We start from the raw sequence: 27,658 nt of genomic DNA on the forward strand, positions 1-27,658 counted from the left end.
TTCCACTTTGCAGTATTCCTCGACTTTCTTCATTAATGACCAGACTGTTTTGGGGGGCCCTCTAGTCAAGGAGCTGCGGAGGACACTATCAAGATACAATCCCATTTTAAGGGCGGTAATGGCCATGGAGTCATTGCAGGCATCATCTACTAGATTAAAGCATTCCCAATAGTGCATCGAATACGCAGGTAGGGTTTCCCTTGGTTAGATTTGCATCGCCCAGAGAGAATCGGCCTGCTTCGGCTGGACCTCATTGGTGATGAACCTTGCCCTAAAGGATTTTTGGAGTTAATGGAAGCTCTTAATCGATGCCAGTTCCAACTTATAATACCATCTGACGGCCAATGATCCTAAACTGCTCGAAAATATTCGACACATGAGGGCCTCGTCGTCTGCATGAAGTGTCATGGCTTGCTTATAATGACGAATGTGATCAATGGGGTCCGATTTTCCATCATATAATGTGAACAATAGAGCTTTGAACTTTTTGGGTAGCACTGCCCTTGCGATCCGTCGCACAAAGGGGTCATGTTGATCCTTTTCGTCTGACTCATTTCTTTTTCGCTTATTCCGTGCACGCAGACTTCCTTTAGAAGAACTGGAGACTTCGACTCGTCCATTCTTTTTGGATTCTGAGGATGATGAGTCAGAATCACTGGCACTATCATGTCTCCGAATTCGAGGTAGCTGACCATCCTTTCTCAGAGGTCGTCCCGAATCTTGGTGCGCAGCCAGTTGGGATTTTGCCACCTTAAAGGCTAAATCCTATCGAAGGCGCTCGTTCTTAGCCATCATATGTTTCCAACCTCTGTTCATTTTGCTTCGCCTGATCCATAATCGCTTGCATTGTCTCATGTGCTGATGTCGAGGGTGAGGTCTGGATAACTGTGTCAAAGTTCAAGGCCCTCCGTGCGATAATGTTCTCTGGCCCAAGCTTGTTGCTTGGAGTGGTATCATCTCGTGGTGTAAGGTCGTCAGCAACTACCGGAGGATCTTTCGTCATGCCCGCCATGGATGTGCTGGAGTATTCTCACAGACGGTGCCAATTGTGGAGAAGTGGTTTGGAAATACTCTTTGGATCCTGTAGGACGCTATTGATCCTCAGCTAGTCACCTGAAAAGGACTAAACATTCCGGTCGGGGGTGCCAAAATTAGTACTCCGACGGATAAGCCAGTGTATACTCTCTTGCTTGCTTGTATCTTAAGTTAATCTTACTTGTTCTCACATACCTTTCTTTGGTTGATGATCCTCTATTTATATTTTTCTTTTGGGCCTCAGGGTCGGGCCACCCTCAATCCATTGCACGTTTATTTATTCGGTTTTTATTCAACTGGTTCTTCGCCCGATTAGTCTATTCGGTCTTGCAATTGTCCAGGATGGAGCGGAATACAAATTTCGTCATTGACTATCCTTATACGGTCATTCGGCTTTATTACACGTATACCAACGATATCCGGCTCCCACAATAATAATTTTATCCAAACTCCACTGTCAAGTAATTCCCCCTAAATTATACTACCAAAATCCCACTTAAAATTAAAAAAAAAATACAAATTCCATAATTTTGATATAATTACATTAAATTCCCTTAAAATTTTAATTTATATAACACTCAGGCTCTGTTTGATTAGAAAAAAATTTGATAGAAACTGAAAGTAAAAGAAAAGAAATAGAAAATAAAATATATTTTCTTGCAAGCATTTAAGTAAGATGAAAATTTTGTAAGAAAAAGATAGAAAAATTCAAAAGTTTAGTTATGGATAACTCACACATTCAATTTTCCTTGTATTTTCTTATATTTTTTGCAAGAAATAAAAAATTAGTCACAATACTAATATGGGTATCTAAGAAAATTAGTTTTCTTACATTTTCCACCACTTTCAAGCTAAACAAATTCACAGAAGTTAATTTTTTTTTTTCCCCTCTTTTTTTCACTTTCTACCTATTTCATTCTAAACAAATTGAGCCTTAAGTTTGTTTTCATCAAGAATTTATTAGTTATATGAAAGACACAAATGATATTAACATATTGTTCACATTGAAATGTATATATATATATATATATATATTTTTTATGTTTTTATATCATTTACATTTGTTTCAATTCCTTTAGCCTTATTAAAAATAAAAAGTCAATATAATTATGTTAAAATTTCAGGACCTCTTGTAATTTTTTTTTTTTCAAACCTCAAAGTGGTAAGTGTAATTTGGATGAAAGGTTGTTGTTGTGCCATTTATATAGCCATCACTATTGTTCGAGTGATGGGCTCACTTCGGATCTCACTTCGATGATTGAAATGTTTAGAATTTTTCGAGTAGGACACTCTTGTAAAAAATCAAGTTTATCGGATATCGATAATACTATGATTAAATCAATTTTGTATCAGTAAAAATAAACAATAAATACAATTTTAAGTATAAAATTGAATACAAAATTAATTTGGTCACAACACTACCATTGTGTAATAAATGTAATTTTTTACACAAATATTTTATTAAAAAAATCCTTAAATATTAAACGATTCAAATCAAAGTACAATCGAAGTGCACCATCATCCAAATAGGAATCACAATGGGTCAGGGGGGTTGGGGATCACACTCCCCGTCTCTAATCCCCGAAGCTACAAAATTCCCTGTCCTCGCCCCCAATCTCCGGCGGGAAACCAATCACCCGCCCCTGCCCTTGCCCCTGCCCCTGCACCTGTCCCCGCCCCCACCTTCTAACGGGGATCGGGTTTCCCCAACCTCAGAAAATCCTCGTAACTCTGTGTGTGTGTGTGTGTGTGTGTGTGTGTTTAGCCTTCTCTCTTAATAATAAATCATTAGCCACAACATTATCAACAATAACATCATCAACGACAACATCATCAACCAAAAAGAAAAGAAAAAAAAGAAAGAAATAGAGACAAATAGAGACACACACACACACACACACACATACATATACATGAGATCTGAGTGTTGGGATCTTCTCAGATTTGAGATGAGTGTGAAAAAAGGAATCGACGGTGGCGGTGGTATGATCTGCTCAGATCTGTCGTGGCGAAGAGAGGAGGATGTGAGAGGCGATGGAGTATGAAGGTGTCACGACCCAAACCCGGCCCTATGGGTTTAGCACCGTAACCGGCCAGTAATCCGAGATTACCGAAGGCCTGCTGAACAGTAATACAGTGAAACAGAGTACAGGGCCTGGCGGAAGCCAATACAGTAAATAAATAGTGTCCATTGAGCTGTGACAGTCTGTATGCAAAAAGGCTTTTCATACATTATACAAAAACAGTACAGAACAGTATACACAATATTCACATCCACTTAACTAGGGACTCAACCCCACATAACAGTACAGAAAGCATTCCGTCTGTACAACACAGTATACAAAATTAACAGTCACACAGTACAGGAACCTAATCCCTGTATAACAGTACAGTAAACAGTCAGTCTATACAAAACAGTGAAACAGTACAAAAAGGGGGAAATTCTAAAACACCCCTAAGCCTTAACAGTAGGCTCGGAACCTCGCAGTGAGGCACAAAGGCTGGCTTGACAAAACTGGAGTAACCCTGACGCCTCTAGCTGCGGTCTGGTGCCTGTACACCTACATATATATATGAGCAGTGAGCTAAAGCCCAGTGAATAACATAAAGCGTAAAGGGGTTTAGAATGAATGTCCTTACAGTAATGAAAACAGTTCATTTCAATCAGTAATTCAGTTGCTCAGTACAGTAAACAGTCATATGTGGTACATCCATTAGCATAACAGTAACAGTAGGTCTTAAAAGACCGAACAGTAATGATGGCCATCAGTCAGTAAACAGTAGTGGTTCCACAAGGAAACCGACAGAGATCTCTGTGACAGTAACAGTAACAGTAAACCGTAGATACTAAGGATGCCACAGTACAGTTCAGAAATAAAGGACATACATTCATTCAGTAAATAATACCAGTTCAGTAAACAGTTCAGTTCAGTATTCAGAAGATAATCAGTTGAACATATCTTTACACAATTGTTACTCACAGAGTTCTGGGCTACAGTATGCTAGAGCGTGTCTCCCCAGTTGCCAACCCTACACAGTTCACAGGTTGAACACACTAAGCTACACAGTTGGGAAATCTCATAACTTAATCCCTAATTTGCCTTGGTGTGTTCTACAATGATATCCTCATCAAGGTGCCTTAAACTAGGCCTAAGAATGCCTAGGATGGGATGAGGATGCAAAAATACACTTAGAAAACATTTCGCAAAGTTTGCTGAAAATAGGAGCCTCGCTCGAGCGAGACTTTCTACGCTCGAGCGTAAGTCCAAAATCAAAGGCTTCGCTCGAGCGAGGAATCCTTCGCTCGAGCGGTCTGCAAAACAGTAAAAGTACTGGATGCTGAAATTTTACGCGCGATGGTCGCTCGATGGTCGCTCGAGCGGAGCCCTGGACAAAGGTGCTCGCTCGAGCGGGGAATCCTTCGCTCGAGCGAGGAAGCCAAATCTGGAATTTCCAGATTTGCCTCCCAAGCTCAAACCAAGCATTCAACCACTCCAAACTCGACCTCTTGGGCCCAAATTCTGGAAAACATCATTAAATTCAATGTATAACAAGTTTCAAAGCTCAATTTATGAATTCAAGCCCCAAAGGTGAGTCAATTAGAACCATATTCAAACCCATTTTCAAGAATATGAAGAACATGCAAACATGCAAGGATTTAAACCAAATCAAAGCTTCAAAGCTTGTTCAAATGAGCTCATTCTTTTCAAAACAAGATGAAAACATGGTCTACTCTTACAACATGGACATGCATGTAACCATTTACCATGAATTCAACTCAAAACTCATTAATTCAACCATGCATGCAAGAAATGAGCTTCAATTCACCATTAATGACCCAAATCATGACTTAGTTCTACAATGAAGCATGAACCATGCAAGAACTAGTTCAATAGCATCAATAAGAAGATAAGATCCTTACCTAGAGCTTGAATTAGAAGACTAGGAGCTCAAATATGCAATCTATACTTCAATTCCTTCAATTCTCCAAGCAAAACCCAAGGTAGAATTCAATTCCTCTCACTCTCTCTCCTCTCTTCCCTCTTGGTCGGCAATGAGAAGGAAAATGGCTGAGGAAATGTTGTTCTTGGCTCAAGTATGTGTGTGAGATAGTGGCCCACTCAATGGCAAAACGGTAATTAAGTCCAACTCTTCAATTGGCTTATTTTAATCTAATTTAATCATACCTAATCAATTTTCAGATACTTATACCATAAAATCACATTAAATATGAGGGTCACGTAACATCAATCGGTTTCTAGTTCGGCCGCCGATAAGGCCTTCAAATAGCAGTTTAAACATATAAACATGAACAGATAATCAGACAATCAAACAGATAGAATGCAATTAACTAACATATACTCAGTCAATTCAGTTTCAACTTCAGTCAGTCGGTTCAGTATTTCATTCAGTTCGATTATCAGTTAGTTATCAGTCATTATCAGCTTCGTTTAACAGTAATCGGTGATTAACGGTAATCAATCGGTCATAAATCAGTAAACAGTACGAGGGTTGTTACAGTCTCCCCTCCTTATAAAGAGTTTAGTCCTCTAAACTCGAGTTACCTTCATTCTGGAAGAAAACAGGATTCAGTGGAAACAGTTCAGGATATCGTTTAGCCATGTCATCTTCCCTTTCCCAAGTGGCATACACGCCACCATGGTTCTGCCAGTCAACTTTCACTAACGGGATCTCTTTGTTCCTCAGTTTCTTGATCCGTCGGTTTACAATCTGTATAGGCCGTTCCTCGTAAGTGTAGTCATCACTCAACACTACGTGGGTAGGCTCTATTACATGGAAGGGATCCCGGAGATAGTCTCTCAACATAGAAATGTGGAAGACGTTATGCATGTGTTCCATTTCAGGAGGGAGCGCAACTTGATACGCCACCGGATTAATTTTCTCAATAATCTCATAAGGTCCGACGTATCTCGGTGCTAACTTGCCTTTGACTCCAAAACGAGTCTGGCCTTTCATTGGTGTCACTTTCACAAAAACGTGATCACCCACTTCATACTCTCTGTCCCGTCTTCTGACATCTGCATAACTTTTCTGTCTACTCTGTACAGTTTTCAATCTTTGCTGTATCAGTTTCACTTTTTCAGTTGTTTCATATACAATCTCGGGCCCAAGCAAAGGCCCATCTCCAACTTCTGCCCAGCAAATTGGAGATCTACATTTTCTGCCATACAATGCCTCAAAAGGCGCCATACCAATACTCGAATGGTAGCTGTTGTTGTAGGCGAATTCAGCTAAGGGCAAATGGCTTTCCCAGTCTCCCTGAAAATCAAGGACACACATTCTCAGTAGATCCTCCAGAGTTTGGATGGTCCTTTCAGATTGGCCATCTGTCTGAGGATGATAGGCACTACTCAGCCTCAATTCAGTACCCAATGCAGTCTGTAGGCTTTGCCAAAACCTCGATGTAAACTTCGAATCCCTGTCAGAAACAATAGACACAGGCACTCCATGCAGTCTAACGATTTCATCAATATAGATAACAGCCAATTTGTCCGCATTATAAATCGTCTTGACAGGTAAGAAGTGAGCAGATTTGGTTAGTCTATCAACAATAACCCAAATTGAATCCATACCTTTTCTGGAGCGAGGTAACCCAACGATAAAATCCATCGTGATGTGCTCCCATTTCCATTCCGGTATGGGTAAGGGTTGCAGTAATCCGACAGGTCGTTGATGTTCAGCTTTGACCTGTTGGCAATGAAGACATTTGGATACAAAATCAGCAATTTCTTTCTTCATTCCCGGCCACCAGAAATTCTGTTTCAGATCTTGGTACATTTTCGTATTCCCCGGATGGATAGACAATTTCGAATTGTGGCCTTCTTGCAGAACTCTTCTTTTCAGTTCAGTATCATTCGGTACACACAGTCTTTCTTGAAATTTCAGTACATTATTCTCAAATTTGAATCCCGGTCTCGGTTTAGATTCTCTTTCCTCGATGATCTTCTTCAAGAAATCGTCCAGTTGCTGTTTCTCTTTAATTTCCTCAATCAGTGCCGGTTGAGCAGAAATAGCAGCTAAGGTTCCACCTTGTTCCCGTAAAACAATTTCAATTTCAGATTTTTCAAGGTCACAAAGCAACTCTTTCTGTCCTGTAAGCAAACATGCTAAGTTTCCAATCGATTTCCGGCTCAATGCATCGGCAACGGTATTGGCTTTTCCTGGGTGGTACAAGATCTGTAGGTCGTAATCCTTTATCAGTTCTAGCCATCTCCGCTGTCTCATATTCAGTTCTTTCTGTGTGAAGAAATACTTCAAGCTCTTGTGGTCGGTATATACTTCACATGTTACCCCGTACAGGTAGTGACGCCAAATTTTCAGTGCAAATACTACTGCAGCAAGTTCCAGATCATGGGTCGGGTAATTCTTTTCATGTGGTCTCAGTTGTCGGGAAGCATAAGCTATAACCTTCCCATTCTGCATTAAAACACATCCCAAACCCTTATGAGAAGCATCACTAAATACAGTATAACCATCCGTACCTGAGGGTAAAGTCAAAACTGGTGCAGTCACAAGTCGAGTTTTCAACTCCTGGAAAGCAGATTCTCTTTGGTCGGTCCAGTCAAATGATGTCCCCTTTTGAGTTAACTGAGTCAATGGTAGGGCAATTTTGGAGAAATCTTTGACAAATCTTCTGTAATATCCAGCCAATCCCAAAAAGCTTCGGACTTCAGTCACATTTGTTGGTCTAGGCCAGTTCACCACAGCTTCAATTTTCTGCGGATCAACAGAAATTCCATCTTTGCTAACAACATGCCCCAAAAACATAACATGGTCAAGCCAAAATTCACATTTAGACAGTTTAGCATACAGTTTCTGTTCCCTTAAGGTTTGTAGGGCAAGTCTCAGATGATGTTCATGCTGTTCTATACTTTTGGAGTAAATCAATATGTCATCGATAAATACAACAATAAAGTCATCAAGGTACGGTTTAAAAACTCTGTTCATGAGGTCCATAAAAGCAGCTGGTGCGTTCGTGACTCCAAAAGGCATAACTAGAAATTCATAATGTCCATACCTTGTTCTAAAAGCAGTTTTATCAATGTCTTCCGGTTTAACCTTCAGTTGACGATACCCCGATCTGAGATCAATCTTAGAAAACACTTGTGCACCCTGTAACTGATCAAATAAATCATCAATGCGTGGCAAAGGGTATTTGTTCTTTCCAGTTACCTTATTCAGTTCACGGTAGTCAATGCACAGTCTCAGTGAGCCATCTTTCTTCTTGACAAACAAAACAGGAGCACCCCATGGCGAAGTGCTAGGTCTGATGAACTTTTTATCTAACAGTTCTTGCAATTGCACTTTCAGTTCCTTCAGTTCAGTTGGAGCCATTCTGTAAGGAGCTTTAGAAACTGGTTGTGTTCCGGGAATCACATCAACGGTAAATTCAATCTCCCTATCAGTCAAATCTCCTGGAAGATTATCTGGAAAAACATCTGGAAATTCCCTGACTATAGGAATACAATTCACATCAGTTTTAACACTATCATCAGTAGACACAGTCAGTACAGAACACAGATATCCTTTACACCCCTTTCTAATTAATTTAACAGCTTTCACTGACGAAATCAAATACGGAGGAGGTACTACTCCACTCCCATTAAACACAAATTCAGGCAAACCAGGTGGACGGAAAACAACTTGCTTGGTCACACAGTCAATAGTGGCATGATATTTTTGTAACCAATCCATCCCCAATATTACGTCAAAATGATCAATGTTCAATGGCAGTAAATCAATAAACAGATGCATATCCCCAACAATAATTTCACATGCGGGGTACATATAAGCACATGTCATGGATCCCCCTACGGGTGATGATACGGCTAGCAGATAGTTCATGGGTTCTAAGGGTCTATCCAATTTCCGTGAAAAAGCATATGATACATAAGAATGCGTAGACCCCGAATCAATCAGTACATATGCATTTTGAGTACAGATAGAGAGAATACCTGACACAACGGTCTCGGTATTCTGCACATCTCCCGGTACTAGTGCGAACACTCGGCCTTGCCTCATAGGCTCTTTCCCGGTAGCTTTAGGGTTAGGCTTTGGTGGAGCATTTGATACTGCTGCGCTTGGTGCAGCTTTACCACTGGCTTGTGGAGCAGAGGGGCAGTCTTTAACCATGTGGCCCACCTTGCCACACCTGTAACAGGCTCCAGATATTCTGTAGCAAACCCCTTTGTGCTTCTTGCCACATTCAGAACAGGGTGGTATGAAACCACTCCCTTGGCTGGGGCTAGTTGTCGACCCCGTATTCTGTTTCTTGTTGGCTGGGTTGTGCTTGCCTTTCTTAAATTTGAAACTCTGCCTTTTTCCATGCCATTCAGTCGTTGGTGTTTCAGATTGTTTCACTGCTGCAATGTTCGACTCGGCCATCAATGCCCGGTCGAGAACACCCACAAAAGTCGGTAATTTCAAAACATTTATCCGGTCAAGTATTGCCACATTAAGGCCACCTTCAAATTTTCTGGCCTTCTTATATTCAGTATCCACCATGTGCGGTGCATAACGGGCAAGTTCAGTAAATTTGGTTTCATATTCTGCAACGGACATTGTGCCCTGCTTCAGCTGTTCAAATTCGGTCACTTTTCTATCCCTGACACACTGAGGGAAGTACTTTTCAAAGAAGGACTCCTTGAACTGAGCCCAAGTCATAACAGTGTTTGTTTCACGGATTAACATCCACCACCTTCTAGCTTCTTCTTGTAAGGTGAAGGTAGCTAACAGTACTTTATTCGCTTCAGAGCACGGGAACACCTCAAATAATTTCTCTGTCTCAAGCACCCACGCTTCAGCTTTTAACGGTTCAAGGCCTCCCTGGAAGGATGGCGGTTTCATCTTACTGAATTTATGGGTGAGAGCAATAATATCCCCATCATCCGCATTCGCATTAGGTTTCGGCTGTACCGGAGGAGGAGGAGGAGGAGGGGGCTGTTGGTTCTGTTGTTGTTCCAGTCTAGCAGTTATCAGTTCTATCATTCTTTCCATTCTTGCCTCAGTAGATGAGGACTCAGGTTCATTTGCATTGTCCATTTCACTATAAGCAGTTATAACAGTTTTAAACATAAGCAATCATTTGTTTCATAGTTTAACGCATTAACAGATATTCAGTCATAACATAGCCACACACTTTTCAAGTTCATGAGATGTCCTAATTACTTTTTCTAGGACCCCCTATAGCTCATTTGGACACGTGTGTGCGGTATAACTCGTGGTAAGTATCGCTCTGATACCACTCTGTCACGACCCAAACCCGGCCCTATGGGTTTAGCACCGTAACCGGCCAGTAATCCGAGATTACCGAAGGCCTGCTGAACAGTAATACAGTGAAACAGAGTACAGGGCCTGGCGGAAGCCAATACAGTAAATAAATAGTGTCCATTGAGCTGTGACAGTCTGTATGCAAAAAGGCTTTTCATACATTATACAAAAACAGTACAGAACAGTATACACAATATTCACATCCACTTAACTAGGGACTCAACCCCACATAACAGTACAGAAAACATTCCGTCTGTACAACACAGTATACAAAATTAACAGTCACACAGTACAGGGACCTAATCCCTGTATAACAGTACAGTAAACAGTCAGTCTATACAAAACAGTGAAACAGTACAAAAAGGGGGAAATTCTAAAACACCCCTAAGCCTTAACAGTAGGCTCGGAACCTCGCAGTGAGGCACAAAGGCTGGCTTGACAAAACTGGAGTAACCCTGACGCCTCTAGCTGCGGTCTGGTGCCTGTACACCTACATATATATATGAGCAGTGAGCTAAAGCCCAGTGAATAACATAAAGCGTAAAGGGGTTTAGAATGAATGTCCTTACAGTAATGAAAACAGTTCATTTCAATCAGTAATTCAGTTGCTCAGTACAGTAAACAGTCATATGTGGTACATCCATTAGCATAACAGTAACAGTAGGTCTTAAAAGACCGAACAGTAATGATGGCCATCAGTCAGTAAACAGTAGTGGTTCCACAAGGAAACCGACAGAGATCTCTGTGACAGTAACGGTAACAGTAAACCGTAGATACTAAGGATGCCACAGTACAGTTCAGAAATAAAGGACATACATTCATTCAGTAAATAATACCAGTTCAGTAAACAGTTCAGTTCAGTATTCAGAAGATAATCAGTTGAACATATCTTTACACAATTGTTACTCACAGAGTTCTGGGCTACAGTATGCTAGAGCGTGTCTCCCCAGTTGCCAACCCTACACAGTTCACAGGTTGAACACACTAAGCTACACAGTTGGGAAATCTCATAACTTAATCCCTAATTTGCCTTGGTGTGTTCTACAATGATATCCTCATCAAGGTGCCTTAAACTAGGCCTAAGAATGCCTAGGATGGGATGAGGATGCAAAAATACACTTAGAAAACATTTCGCAAAGTTTGCTGAAAATAGGAGCCTCGCTCGAGCGAGACTTTCTATGCTCGAGCGTAAGTCCAAAATCAAAGGCTTCGCTCGAGCGAGGAATCCTTCGCTCGAGCGGTCTGCAAAACAGTAAAAGTACTGGATGCTGAAATTTTACGCGCGATGGTCGCTCGATGGTCGCTCGAGCGGAGCCCTGGACAAAGGTGCTCGCTCGAGCGGGGAATCCTTCGCTCGAGCGAGGAAGCCAAATCTGGAATTTCCAGATTTGCCTCCCAAGCTCAAACCAAGCATTCAACCACTCCAAACTCGACCTCTTGGGCCCAAATTCTGGAAAACATCATTAAATTCAATGTATAACAAGTTTCAAAGCTCAATTTATGAATTCAAGCCCCAAAGGTGAGTCAATTAGAACCATATTCAAACCCATTTTCAAGAATATGAAGAACATGCAAACATGCAAGGATTTAAACCAAATCAAAGCTTCAAAGCTTGTTCAAATGAGCTCATTCTTTTCAAAACAAGATGAAAACATGGTCTACTCTTACAACATGGACATGCATGTAACCATTTACCATGAATTCAACTCAAAACTCATTAATTCAACCATGCATGCAAGAAATGAGCTTCAATTCACCATTAATGACCCAAATCATGACTTAGTTCTACAATGAAGCATGAACCATGCAAGAACTAGTTCAATAGCATCAATAAGAAGATAAGATCCTTACCTAGAGCTTGAATTAGAAGACTAGGAGCTCAAATATGCAATCTATACTTCAATTCCTTCAATTCTCCAAGCAAAACCCAAGGTAGAATTCAATTCCTCTCACTCTCTCTCCTCTCTTCCCTCTTGGTCGGCAATGAGAAGGAAAATGGCTGAGGAAATGTTGTTCTTGGCTCAAGTATGTGTGTGAGATAGTGGCCCACTCAATGGCAAAACGGTAATTAAGTCCAACTCTTCAATTGGCTTATTTTAATCTAATTTAATCATACCTAATCAATTTTCAGATACTTATACCATAAAATCACATTAAATATGAGGGTCACGTAACATCAATCGGTTTCTAGTTCGGCCGCCGATAAGGCCTTCAAATAGCAGTTTAAACATATAAACATGAACAGATAATCAGACAATCAAACAGATAGAATGCAATTAACTAACATATACTCAGTCAATTCAGTTTCAACTTCAGTCAGTCGGTTCAGTATTTCATTCAGTTCGATTATCAGTTAGTTATCAGTCATTATCAGCTTCGTTTAACAGTAATCGGTGATTAACGGTAATCAATCGGTCATAAATCAGTAAACAGTACGAGGGTTGTTACAGAAGGTTCGCGGTAGCCTGGAGGAGGAGGAGGAGAATGAGGTGGCGACGGAGGAGGAGGCAACGAGAGGTGACGAAGGAGGAGGTGGCGGGGGTGACTGCATACTGCTGTGGAGGAGGAGGCGACGCCGTCACTGATTGCAGAGAAGAGAAAATGAGAGAGATAGAGACAGAGACAGATCAGAGGGGTCTAAAGAGGGGGGGTTATATATATGAATGGATAGAGGGGTATTCTGGTAATTTTATTTTGAGAAGAAACGGGGCTGGGGACTGGACCGGAGACGAGCTAGGTCCGGGGCTGTGAAAGCTATCATCATCCCCGGCTCGAAACTGATCGGGGATTCAATTTCAAATACCATTCCCTGCCCGTTAGGGATATTTTCCGAGAAAAAACTGCTCTTATCGGGGACGGGAGGTCGGGTCTCTATCGGGTCGGGTTCAAATTGTATCTCTACATCTAAATTCGTCGATGTAATTTACCCTAGGGTTTTTTTTCCTTGTGTTCCAAATGAAAATGAGGCCTCGTTTGGGAACATACTTTTTAGCAACTTTTTAACTTTTTGGCTAAAATATAATGTAAAAGAAAATTAATATGTTTAGAATACTTTTTTAATTTTTTACGAAAAGATGTACAAAAATATATATATATATATATATATTTTTGACTTTTTCGTGCAAGTTAATAATTTTTTAATTTCTTTTGATTAAAAAAATCACTTACGAAACGAAGGCCGAGTTACATGAATTGGGATCCTCCCCTTCATTTCGGTCCTTCATTCCCTCCTTGCAGGGCTTTCAGGCCCACTTTGAGGCCCAATTTTGATAATTCGAACCGTTCATATTTTTAGATTTATTCAGTATATCATACCTGTAAAAAATCAAGTTGATCGAATATCATAAAGTATGTGTTCGGTAAACTGTTTATTAAAAAATAGTTTGTAGTCTCAATTTTCTGAACGCATACTTTTTGATATCCGATTAACTTGATTTTTTACAGGTATAATATACTGAATAAATCTAAAAATATGAACAGTTTAGATTATCAAAACTGGGCCTCAAAGTGGACCCGAAGGTCCTGCAAGAAGGAAATGAAGGAGGGGACTCAACGAGGGATCTGGACTCGAGTTGCACACCGGACCGCAAATTTGAACCACATTTGGGGTCATCTACCCTATATAAATAGGCGTAGTGTTGCAGGAGGGCGGGCGTGTTTGGTCGACAGGGAGAGGAAAGGGAGTGTACTCTGGTTTTGCGGAAATGGCAGACGAAGACTACGACATGGACGGAGGGTTCGTACTTCCTTAACTTTCTCTCTTGCATTAATCATCCCCTCTTATCTCGCTCTAGCTTTGATGTTTGTATGAATTCATATCTTCCTCCACTTCAGCTTTCATTCTTTATGTATTTTGAATTTATTATTTATCTTTCCTTCTGTTCTGGCAACCAATTGCTTCTTCAATTGGTAATATGTCATGATTATTGTGGGTTTGGAAGTTAGGGTTTAGTTTTTTTTTTTTTTTTTTTTGTCCTTTGAGTTCAATTGAAAGCAATTTGATCATAATTTAACTGCGCCTCATCGGCTTCATCTTGTACTGTTGATTTCCTGTGCATTTATTTATGAAATAAAAAATGTTTAACAGTAGGGAGAGAACTGCTATAGGTTATACAGCGAGGTTGGTCCATGAAATTCTGACTACTGTGTTTTCCTAACAAAACATAATATTGGGCCTGTTATACTAGGGTTTACTTTGAGTGGAACAACACTACTGCAGACCTTAATTCTTGAGCGATTCCAGTCAAAATTTTGGATTTTAGGCAAAACATGTGAATTCATGAAAATTTAAATAAGTTCATATTTAGGTTGTTTTACTTGAAAGAAGTACCCTTTGGATGAGTCATGATTCATGGGGCATGGGGTGCCTGCTCTGCGATTTGTTGTACTTGAAAATGATGCAGCATCATTATCCATTACAAAGCCACAATGATGCACATTACTGTCCATTACAAAGCTACTGTGTGGTCTTTTATTTATTTTACTTTTATGGTTTAGTTAAAACAACGTAGTGCCTTGATTTAAAAATACAATTCTCTAAGACCGAAAGAATGTAGTTTTGGAGTGGATGTAAAAAAAATTTTTTAAAAAATAAATAAATATCAAATTTATCACTGTGGTGGTATTTGATAAATCTGAAAATTGAAAATTAAATACTAAGAACTGAATGTTGAATTTTGTAAGTTGAAAAGTTGTTTGATAAAAATTTAAGTGCTAAATTAAAAAAAGTTGTTTGATATGTATAAGATCAAATTTGAAATATATTATTTTCAAATTGTGTCTTTCAATTTTTATATTGTGATATGGTGAGTTTGTAGTGATGGAGGAAGTGGCGGCATTAGCTATGGTGCCGATTGCAATAGAGAGATAGTGGTAATCTTGAGAGAAAAGTAGTACTTATCATCAGTAATTTTCTTTTAGTAATTTTGCTACTAAAATCACTAAAATGACGAGAGTAATGTTTAAGTGATACTTTATTACACTTGGTTCAATTTTTATTTTATTTTATTTTATTTTTTTGTTGGTATTATAGTCTTAGATTTTATTTGGTGTTTTTTTAAGGGATATGTCGTCAAAATGCCCTCATTACTTACTTATATTGGGAAAAGGACACAATAATTAATTTGTTGGGAAAAGTCATTGGTTTAATTTTTTGTAGATGTAAAGGACAAAAAACTATAATGCATTAAATTAAAGGACAACTTTGTTCTTTATTTAAGAACCAATTTCACTATTGTGGGTATGTTTGGTTTGTGTTTGAGAGATGTGTTTTAGAGATAAAAAGTACGAAAACATGTTTGGTTTGGTTTTTTTTAAAAGATGTTTTGGAAAATTATTTTGAGATAGAGTTTTGGAAAAAGTGATTGATTTGATATGTGTGTGAGAGAGATTTGTTTGGAAAACTTGTTTGGTTTACAAGTTTTGGGAAAATTTGTTTGGTTTGATTATTTTTGAAAACTTATTTGTAGAGAAAATTTCCCAAAATTTTTTCAGAAAATCAAACCAAACGAGCCCTGTATCTCTCTCTCTTTCTCTCTCTCTCTCTCTGTGTCTCAAATCTTCATCATCTCTGCCATCGTTTCTCACTTTCACCATTTCCGTCATCGGTTTGCGTTGCTCATCGTCATCCCCATCCGTTGCTGTCTCAGATTCATCGTCCACTGGCGTCGTTCATCATCTCCACAATTAGTCGCGGTCTCAAATCTATCACCGGTGACCACTGTCTTCAACCTCTGCCATCTCGGATCTGTTATCGACGAACTCAGATTTGAGACTAACAACTTCATGTATGAGATAACATTCTCAAATTTGTTAGAAAAAGGCTGTTGGAGTTGTCTATTTAGTCTTTCTATAGAACGGCTATTAGACTAGCGATGTTGTATGGGATGAAATGTTGGATAACTAAGAAACAATATGTAGATAAGATGAGTATTGCTGAGATGAAGATGCTAAGGTGAATGTGGTAAGATTAGAAAAGATAGAGTTATGAATGAGTTTATTTGAGAATGGGTAGGAGTAGTACCAATAGAAGATCAGTTGAGAGAGAATAAATTGAGATGGTTTGGTCATATACAATTGAAACCAACAGAGACAGTAGCGAAGAGATGCGATACAATGACGGTGGATGGTAGTGTTAGGGGAAGGGGTAGACCTAAATTGACGTAGATTAGTATAGTAAATAGAGATATGAATTTCTTTAATTTGACTAACGAAATGGCCTTGGATAGAGTTGAGTGGAGAAGAAGGATTCATGCAGTTAACCCCATTTAATGGGACTTAAGGCTTACCTTGGTTTGGTTTGGTTTGGTTTGGTTTGGTTAATATTGTTTATTCAATATTTTGATAAATGTTTTGTTTAATATTTCTACTAGCAATGGTAAATTCATAGTTTGGTGATTGGTGATGGTGATAATAATGGTGAAAATTGATTGTTTAAATGTTAAATTCATAAAGTAAAATTTTAGTTTCATTGACATTGATACTGTAAAATTTTACTATCTAGGAAATAGTAAATTTTGAATAATTTTTTTTTTGTTAGTTACTAAGTGGTGGTGATAGTGTGGCAGTAGTGGTGGTGGTGGTGGTGGTGGTTGTTGAAAAATAGCCGTCGGAGATTCACTTTAGAAAATGTTCACTAGAAAAATGGTGGCCGGTCATCAACAGTTGGAAAGGAATCGTCGGCGACTACCAGAGATAATGGCCGACAGCTAGAGACAATCGCCGACCACCGGTGGCTTGTGGCCAATGGGTAGCGGCAGCGGTGGTGGTATTTTGAGATTGTAGGGAATGAGACTAGTAAAACTTTGGGTATTTTTATATTTTAATTATATTATGATATTTGTCTATAATGAATGAAAACATTTTAGCTTGTCCTTTTTGTAGGAAAAGTTGAGATTGAGGGATCTTTCACCAGAAATCTTTTTTTTTAAAGGGACATTTACACACAAGTCCTAATTTATTAACTTATACTCCATCAGGAGTTGTTTGGACCTTCAAGTCCCATTAAATTTGTCATAGTCAGAATTACCCTTCAAACAATGATTGTTCAGCATTTATAGTTATCTATAAAGGAACATGATGATTTGACATTTATTTTGATTTTCAAAATTTTAAAACATCAATTATCAAATTGAAAAAATAAAAAAAAAATTATGTACAAAAAAAAAAAAAAAAACTAAATATGTATATATATTTTTGAAAACAATGAAAAAACTGATTTTTTTTTTTTTGGGTACAAAACTGAAAATTTTGTGTCTATAAAGCAAAATGATGATGGAACATTAATGTGCAAAATTAGAAAAAAAAAAAAAAACCTTTAAAAAGGAAAAAATTGATAATGTTCTCAATTTTAAAACTGAAAAAACTTGATAATGTTCTTGATTTTATTGGATAGTTGAATCAAACAAATAAGTAAAAAGGCAAAAATGTTTAATTTTATTCTCTTTTTTTATTAGTTAGTGAAATAATTATCTGAAATATTATGTAAAATTGATAATATTCTTAGTTTTAAAAATTAGGAAAAACTGATAATATTCTCAGTTTTACTAAACAAGACTTACTGGTTCAAAAAAAATCTTAAATAGGACCTGAGCTACCATAGCATTTGTAAATAGGACTTTTAGGCAATTAACTCATTTTTAAATTGTAAACTAAATAAAACGGTATTTGATCTATTTGAATTCTTGTAATGTAATGATTTCTTTTATACTTAAATATGTAAACAAATTTTAGTATATTATTTTAGTAATTATATATGCGAAGCAAACTTTGTGTGGGTGGTGTATAATTACCATATTACTGATAAACTTTTTTTTGCATGTGAATATAAATAGAGAACCTCATTTTTAAGAGTTCTCTTAGGTCTCAAAAATTCAGGGCTGGCCCTGGCCTGGAAGTAAAAAATCTGTAAATGATGGGCTGGACTTTGATGTTATGTTTACTTTCTAGTGCTTATTGACATTAAAAGGATGTTGCCCCAAAACACCAAATCCACCACAATTAGATCGATATTTTTATATTTTATTTTCCAATGATGAAGGAAGTAGCTTCTTATGTGTTTTTCTATGATGTCATCCTAAAGAAACAGGTGTTCTATGCTTGTCTTTTTCTTCAAAAGATATTATTGTGTACATATTTCATAGGGACGTGTGTTTGTGTCAATTAATGAATCGTTTTCAGGTCTAAACCATCTACATGTTTTTATTAGGTCATGGAATGACATGGAATAATATGTATCCCATGTTAAATTAGTTGTGAGTTTGTAGCCTATGCCATTATACATGTGTTAAGTACTAATACTCATATAGTTGCCACAGAGCATTCCCTAAAGCAGCCCTATTAATTGATGTTATCTGCATCTGTGTTGGAATGTGCATCAATAGTTTTGAAATATCTTATCTTAATGATTGAGCTTTGTGTATCAATCTTTTGGGTTTCTTATTATTCTATGTTGATGAATTTTTTTGTTTGTGCAGGTATGAAGATGAACCATTGGAGCCTGAGCCCGATGTGAGAAGTCTTTACTTTGATATGCCTTTAATGTATTAGTGGGCATTATTACTGGTATGTGACTGAATATTTGTGGTCTTATTGACAGGAAGGGGTAGAACTAGAAGAGGAAGCAGATAATAACAACCACGATGACATGACTGACCCCCTTTTAGCTGAAACTAATGAAAAACAAGAAGAGGAACCAGGAGAACGACCTCGGAAGACATCAAAATATATGACGAAATATGAGCGTGCAAGAATTTTGGGCACTCGTGCCCTGCAAATCAGGTATATCTTTGAAAATTGTGGGTTTAGAATATTGTTAGATCAAAACAAGTTGAGTGGATGACATATTAACTTTCGACTTTGAGTGAGCAGCATGAATGCACCTGTGATGGTTGAGTTAGAAGGTGAAACTGATCCACTTGAGGTGAGCTTCTTTAAGATCTTTGTTAAAAGACTATAACTGCTTTTCTTTGTTTTCCACTTGCCCTTTCACCTTTGTTATACTTGTATTTAGTTCACAACTTCTTTTTGTTATTAAATGCCAATGCCATGCTACTGAACTTGACTCAATTTATGTAAGCCTTATCTGGACTTCATGGTTGATTATCAATTATTTTACTTTTTACAGTTATGCCTACATGTTGACAATGATATCTTGTCACTAACTCCATTGTTCCGGCTTTGTTCTTTCTCCTTCAACTTAAATTACATTGTTTATTCTCACTCCTGCATTCCTTGATGGCCTACCTTATCAATCTGTTTAATTTTTACTTTTTATTGATTCCTTCTTGATTAGACTCTTATGCTCTATTTGGTTCACTGGAATGAGTTAGAAAATGACTATTATCTTGAAATTTAAATCATGATTCCATTTGTAATACATTTTGTATTTATTTGTTTAGTCAACCAAACATAGAAATAAATATTTTGATGGAATTATCATTCTATTCTGTTTCATTCTAGTGAACCAAACACTACCTTAAAGCTCAGGTTACTACAAAGGTGGCAATGCTAACCTGTACCTGCGAACCCGTCCAAACTCATCCAATTTGTTAATTGGGTTGTGATTGGGTAGCTCAAATAAACCCGCATAATATGCAGTTTAGAAATGGTTGTATATGGGTGTTTGTTGTGTTGGTCATGGTTAGAACAAAAAATTTACATGAATCCATGGAACTGGTTTAGAAACTCAGACTTTGTCGGCTATGTATTTTTTCTCATGTGTTCTATAACCAAAACAGAGCGCTTCTTGGCAACCCTTGTTTTAGAGCTGAATCAATCACTCTCTCTCTATTCATTTTAATTTTTCCCCCTTTAACACAACACCTGGAGATTTCTTTATCTGATTTATTTATTTATTATTATATGACATTCACTGTTTTTTCCCCCCTCCTTGATATTAAAAAGCTAAAAGATAAATCTTTTTGTGTTTGAATTGTGAAATTATTTTGATCTTAGATATAAGATATTTTTTTCATTTTTTTTCCTCATTTTAGTTATTTTACTTAAAAAATATAATGCATATGTATTCACTTATATACATGTAATGATGTAACATTATGCAAAAACAGGAATGTACATATACGTACGTTATAACTTGTTTTACATATATAATTCCATATTACATTAACCCAAATCATAACAATGTCTTTTTCTTCCCCTTTTTTTTTTCCTCCAAATATATGACTATTCATCTATGAAGTACGGGTATGGGTATGAATACTGGCATTGGTACGATACGGATATTTTGATATGGTAAAATTCAAAAAAAATAGGACATGGATACGGCTTGGTATGCTTGTAAAAAAATATTTATTTTTAATTTAGAGTAATGCAAAAATTAATTAAATGGTTTAATTTGTTAAGGTCCAACTTATAATTAATATTTAATGCCAAAAGTAAAGGTATGAATCAAAATTAAATATCAATATATTAAATAATTTACAAACCATAGTTTAATTTTAAAATCATGCTAAGCATAAAATAAAAAATAAAAAAGAAGTCCAGTGAAAGAGTTTTATCTTTGTAGTAGAAGAAAATATTGTTTCAATTGAAATACGGTACGGCTTGGCTTGGATATGTATTAGGTACGTCTGAGTAGGCCAAAAATTAAGAAGAAAAAACTTGGGTACGTGTTTCGTATACCCGGTATGTATACAGAAGTAACCATACAAGGTACCATATGCCGGTAAGTACCAAGTAGTGGTACGACTTGTTTTTCGAAGTACCCATGCTTTATAGCTATTCATATATATATATATAATTTTTAAAAATATTTTGTTAAGAAAAAAAAATATATCCAGCAAAATCAAAGTTCAAAAAACTAAACGGGCTGTCCGGGTTGATTAGTCCAACCTTTATCCAATTAAACCCAACCCAACTAAACCCATTTATTAAATGGGCGGGTTTGGGTTGAATTGTTTACTAGCCTAACCCTTTATTACCCACCCAAATCTGCACATACCCACCCGTTTGACACCTTTAGGTTGCTACCTACCTTTGTGGAAGAGGTGTATTTTGTACTGCCTGGAGGTCATGTAGATTGGAACCCAGAGCGATAAGAACAAATGCCCTACCCAAAGCTATATTGTACGAGATTTGGATAAAGAAATGAGTGAATATTGATGGCATTTGTTGAATAGAGAGAAAATGGACAACAAGTGACTTTGATCTCACATGGTTGTCATTTTCACTCGGATAGCGGGCACCACAAACAAGGAAAGATGTTAGTGCTTTAAGGACAGTGGCTTGACCCTTGCATAAGAGAAAAAAAATTACCCACCTATCTTCCTATGATTTTTTATTAAAACTTGCTTAGTCATTGAGTCTCGACTTCCCTGCATCTTGTTCATTTTCTTTCTTGATGCTCATGTCAGGGGAGGTTAAAAATAACAACATTAACAAATCTTTGGTTTGAATATGCCAAAGTTAGGACTTAATTGTATATCAATGTTTTTATTTATTTTTTATTGTCAAACGAGTGTTCTGTGTTTTTTTTTTTTTTTACAAATAAATATAGTTGAGATACACCATCAACTTAGGTAAGCGACCAACATTTCAATTTCATTGTTATGCTGTTGTTGCCAGAATTGGTTAAGCATACCCACTATGGCTTCTAAAACTCCATAATAGAAATGTGATTTGTAGGTCAGCTCCTCACCCTATAACTCTAAGAAGTATAATAACTAGAAAATCGCCAGGCCATATGAACTTTATAGGGAAAGGGGGTGAGGACTACGCTCAGGAGACATGGCCACAAAACGTTGGTGTAAGCCCTTGGCTTAAAGTTGAGGGGTCCTTGTCCTCATCAGGGTTAGTCAAGGGCTCCAAACAAGGTTTTAAAAAGCGGCCGCAACCGTTACGTAATGCCGTTACGTAACGGTTTTGGTAGTTACCACCATCTGTTACCGCCGTTTTTGCAGTGTGATTGAGATTCACAGGTGTGTCGGCCGTAGTGGCTGTCGTAGCAGTCGTAACGGTGCTGTAAAGGTCGTAACGGCCTGTTACGCACCGTTACGTAACGGTTCTGAACTGCTTCTTTCGAAAAAAAAAAAAAAAAACTGAAAATGGGGGAAGAGGGAGAGAGAGAAGAGGAAAGATGAAAAGGGAAGATGGAGGAGTAAGAAATAGAGAGAGAAAAGAGAGAAGATGCTAAACATGTTATTGATTTATTAAAGCTGTAAGACCTATACTATTCTATTCAGCTGTTATCACTCAACCATTTTGTTTGTATGCGTCTATCTATATATATTGTTTGAAAATAATAATAATAATAATAAGTGTGGTCATTATCTATTTATATATATATATATATAGGCTATTATTTATTCTTGTACTTTTGTCATTGTTTAGTGATTGATTTTTTTTGTAAAATATCTAGAAAACATAACACCTATAATTATATATTAATATATTTTTTGTACATGTCAATTTTTTTTGATTAGTTTATTTTATTTTTATTTACTAGTTATTCAAAAAGAGAATGAATATTCAAGTGATCCAAACCCAAACAAAAAAAATTTCTTTATAATTTATTTTTTAATTTTTATATGATTACATTAGCATGTATAATTTATTTTTTAAAACTATTCAAATTAAAAGTTGCATATGCTTCCACAAGTATAATAATTAAAAAAATAATTTTATACATCCAAGTCCAATAAAAAAAAAATTTGTTGCCACAAGCATAATATGGATTTAGGACATATAAAGTCATTAATTATTAAAATAAAATGTAAAAAACTCAGTTTATAGTGATTTAAAAATATAAAATATATTAGATCATATTTAAAAATTTACAAAAATTGATCAATATTTATTTTAAAACCCAATAAATATGATTATGGGGAAAAAATATGCGTATTGGTAAGTTTTTTTTAAATTGTGCAAAAAATAAAAAAATTCACGGTTCCGATTACCACAACCGTTACGCTACGGCCTTTACACCTCGCAACCGCAACCGCTTTTCAGAACCTTGACTCCAAACCTTTCTCAATGCTCAAGGCGGATGGAGGAGTCGAATAGAGACATTGATAAGCAGCATAACTGTTCCAATCCTTGACTTGATATTTCCTGAGATAAGTGAATTGGAGTAAAACAAATGCAGAAAGAGTTCTAGGAACAAAGAGAGATAATTATCGATGGCTTTCATGATTTTTGTATAGGGTGTACTTCGGAAAATTTAGTTTTGTACTTGTTCACAATTTAAGATTAAAGAAAATTCCCAAAGAGGGCGTCCCCACGAATAAAAAAGCAAGCATCGTATTTAGTGGCTATTGGCCAACTTTTTTTTTTCTAGGAATACCCAACTTGATGCCAAATGCCTCGTTTACTGCAACTAATTCAAGTGATTCAATTAGTAGGAAAGTCATCTCACTGAACGTTTGACTATATACAATCTCGTGAACATTACAACCAATCCATGGAGAGTCTTCTATGCATTTGGGATAGATCCATGGGGTTGGACTCCGTGTCCAACGGAATAATTAGTCCAATATTTGGTTAGAAAAATAAAGGTCGGACTAATAGTTTAGTGGGAACTAATAGTTGCCCTATGTGAGATAACTTAATCCCATGGGGTGTGTGGGATAGAAATGGACAGATTGAGCCAACCTTTAGATTAGCTAGCTAAATGACGAAATTGACCTTCAAATATATGACATATCTTTCTTTCATTTTTTTAAACATGTTGGATTGTTGTAAACATGTATAAATTAATCTTGTGATATATAATAGTCTTTTATTTTTTTCTTGTATTAGCAAAATAATAAAATGGAATATACTTCTAATGCTCAAAAGAAAAACATTATATGGCATCTCTTTTCTTCATTTTAATTTTTAATTTTTTTTTAAATATGTTGGATTTTATTTTTTAAATGTGTAAATTAATCTCAAGATGTATAACCATAGTTGTCAAATCGGGATTTGAATCGTGAATCGAATTGGCCTCGTATCTAATCGTGAATCATACAGATTTAGTCACTTTTTTCTAAATTATTTGGAAAAATATATCTACAGATTTGGAAATGTGTATGTTAAATGTATCTTATGAAAATGAAATATTATACTTACATTAATGAAAATATTATTTTGAATGATGATTATGCAATTTAATAGGTAAGAAGTTAATAAAAGTTCCTATGTAAGATCATCATATTACCTTCTTTTTCTTTTTTTTGGTGTGGATATTTCTTAACAACGATTCTTGATAAAGACAATAAACAAAGACAAATTTTCAATTTCCAAAGTAAACAATAATTTGACAATGATATTAATATTTGGACAATAAGCATGCTTACTTTTTTCAAGTAACAATGACAAAATAATAAGAAAGTATTATTTAGGATCTTTTTATTTTAAAGTCTAAAATATTTTAAATTGTATAACTGACCTCACCCATATAATAGGCAACTATATTTAATTTAATAAAATAGCATTCATGGTGTAAGTTACTTTAATTTTAAACATCTTTAGAAGATGTATTTTGATTATTTAAAGGAAAAAAAATAAGAATATAGGTTAAGAACATGTTGGGTCTGACTGAATCTGATTGGATCCTATTAAAAACTCCATGATCACTAAAATAGTAATAAATCATGTTCATATATTGGTTATTTTGATACTAAGCGCTATTAAAAGTTGTATTATGTCATTTTTAATAAAAAAGATAAAGAAAGAAAAAGTAAAAAATATGTCAAACTTGTTAGACTTGATAGTTCCAAGAATTGCATGAATCGTAAAAAGTGAATCGATTGTGAATCGTGCGATTCACTAGAGATTCACTTTCAAAATAGATCACCCATAGATTCGTATTGACTTTGCAAAAATTGTGAATCGAATCGTAAATCGTAAGATTCTGATAACAGAGTATATAACAGCCTTTTCTTATTATTTTTTTTCTTTTCTTTTCTTTTTTGTATTAGTAAAATTATAAATGGAAATATAAATTTAATGTTATATTTAAATAAAATTAAAAGTGGTCTTAGTAAAATAAAATAAAATAAAATATGCTTCAAATTTAGCGTTGTCATTGTAAACTCAAAAGGACAAAATGGTCTTTTGAGAAGTTATCCCTTTTTCATAATTTTTTAATCGAACATGAGATTCACTAAAATAGTCATTTCCAAACATCCAATACCATGACAAAACCAATATCATGACAAAACAAATATGGAATACACATCATTTTCAGCAAAATAGTCCATGGACTATTTATCTCAGGATTAACAATCTGGTGCATTGTAATCCCCCCTTATCCAGCCTGTCTAAACAAACATGACCTTACATTTACGGTTTGTATTTATCCCTAAATACACAAGGAAAGGTAGAAATGAGCTTCCTTCAGAGTTTGGAAAGGATCTTAGCCATCGATGACCGGCTTTCGTAAAAGCACCTTTGGGCAATAGTTTCTCGATCAACTAACTCACTTAAAGAAGTAAAGCCACTATTATCTATGATATTGTTTGAGTATTTTTTCCAAATATTTCATAGTGTGTTCCATCTACATACTGATGTTTGTGTGGCTTTCATAGAGAAGATACCCATGTTGTAAGCTGAAAACCAAGGCTTTGGACCTCACGAGGATTAAGAACTGAAGGACTTTATTTTTTGTTCCAAGAGATGGTGTCGAACAATATAATGATGGGGTCAGTTGTTTATATATGAGTCATAGTCATATTCTTATGGGACTTTATTTATTTTTTTATTTAGTTTTTTCAACCACAAACCAAGTTTATATCATTCTTTGTATCCAATATCATTTTTTTTTTTTTTTTTTTCATGTTTGCCTTTTTAGGTTTCTTTGATTGGAGTGAATTTAGTTTGATCCAAATACCTGGATTTATCAATGTTGTTTCTTCACCATCAGAAGATTGTAATAATATATATTTTGAATTATGTGACTATTCAATTTAGAAGAGGGGTTTTACTTTTTAACTTTTTTTATTGTGTTGTTTCTCTCTTTTTCTTCTTTAATCTCTTGCCTTTTCTCCTTTCTTTTTTCTTTTTTTATTTTTATTTTTTATTTGTCTTGTGTTCCAAGTGTATTAGGATTCTATTTGTGTACTTCTGATCCATATTCATGGTCATCCTTTCTTTTATTTGTATGCAATTAAATATGATTTTTCTTTCTGGGGAAAAAAAAGGCACTCGTAAGTCGTTAAAACAATTCTTGTTATGACAAACTTTTTATTCTGAATCCTCTTTTCCCAATTGTACTACCCCTAAACTATTCAACTGCAAATCCTGCGTCTTTCAAACACATCAAGTCCTGAAGGTCTTCCGAATTACGAGCAATTTAATCAAGAACTTGCCTTCTATTTTCATTGTTCAGCTCTTTGATGGCACCAAAAAAATCAGTTGGTGCATAATTACTTCTAATTCAAAATGTTTAATTGTTTAAGGACTCGAAAGACTGGAAATCCTTGTGTCAGCTTTGTTCTTTCTCATAATGTTGTATGTACCCCCTCTTCCTTACTTTTTTAAAAAAAAAAAAAAAAAAAGAATAAAAAAAAGAAAAAAGCTGTTTACTGGTTAGATATTCATCAGTCAACCGTCGCAAAGTAATCCACTCAAGTAAATTGTGCTCTAGTTTCATCTATTTTCTCTTCTAGCTTGTTTATTTTATTTTATTTGTGCATTCTTATATTTGTCTTAGATTGCAATGAAGGAGCTCCGTCAGCGGAAGATACCTTTCACCATCCGCCGCTACCTGCCAGATGGAAGGTAGAGTTCTCTGCATATTTAGCGTTCCTGCAGTCTTCTTCAATTGACAATAATATGATCTCTAGAATTAGTGTTTCAAACATTTTGAATTCCTCTTTTTTTTTTTTTTTTCCTCCTAAACAATAATCTATCAATTATGTGGTCCTTTTCCAGTTACGAAGATTGGGGAGTTGATGAATTGATTGTGGAGGATTCGTGGAAGAGGCAAGTGGGAGGTGATTAGTGCATTGATGCTGCAACTTTGAAAGTTTGCTGAGATGGGGATTTGAAAGTTTGTATTTGTAATGGCTTGTTGAAGGTTATGCTGCAACTTTATAAGCTTTATTGCTGTAATGAATCTTGTTAGCATAATCCCCTTGGACAAAGCAGTCTTGCTGCCTATGGGGGCATTAATGTTGATTAGTTGCTCTTTGTGTGTATTGATCAATTGCTTCCTCTGATTTTATTTTATTTTTACTTTATTATTACTTTTATTTTATTTTAAAGAATGATTATTATTACTGGTTTGTTGAGAGCCACAATGGACTAGATTGGTAAAAGCTAGATCGCTAATGATGGGTGGGAGTTCTAAACATTCTTGATCTGAAAGAAAAACGTTTTTGATTCCAAAAGA

The 27,658-nt window shown here is 36.1% G+C and overlaps 1 protein-coding gene across 2 annotated transcripts; it reads left to right on the forward strand.

The window, feature by feature from the left end:
* The first annotated feature begins 13,804 nt into the window (after nucleotides 1–13,804).
* Nucleotides 13,805–27,472, forward strand: LOC114317499 (DNA-directed RNA polymerases II and V subunit 6B). 2 transcript variants are annotated; one of them, XM_028264235.2, is made up of 6 exons: nucleotides 13,805–14,062; nucleotides 18,801–18,834; nucleotides 18,923–19,104; nucleotides 19,195–19,246; nucleotides 26,978–27,045; nucleotides 27,199–27,472. In XM_028264235.2, exons 1-6 carry the CDS (start codon nucleotides 14,031–14,033, stop codon nucleotides 27,266–27,268), a joined length of 438 nt encoding a protein of 145 aa, XP_028120036.2. In that variant the 5' UTR covers nucleotides 13,805–14,030; the 3' UTR covers nucleotides 27,269–27,472. The 2 variants fall into 2 exon arrangements, 1 of the variants encoding a protein (XP_028120036.2); XR_014336944.1 differs by having other exon boundaries at nucleotides 13,860–14,062; nucleotides 26,978–27,110; nucleotides 27,178–27,472.
* The last annotated feature ends 186 nt before the right edge of the window (nucleotides 27,473–27,658 follow it).

The sequence above is a fragment of the Camellia sinensis genome, chromosome 1 (genome assembly GCF_055761805.1).
Source record: "Camellia sinensis isolate YWXY chromosome 1, ASM5576180v1, whole genome shotgun sequence".
NCBI lineage: Eukaryota > Viridiplantae > Streptophyta > Magnoliopsida > Ericales > Theaceae > Camellia > Camellia sinensis.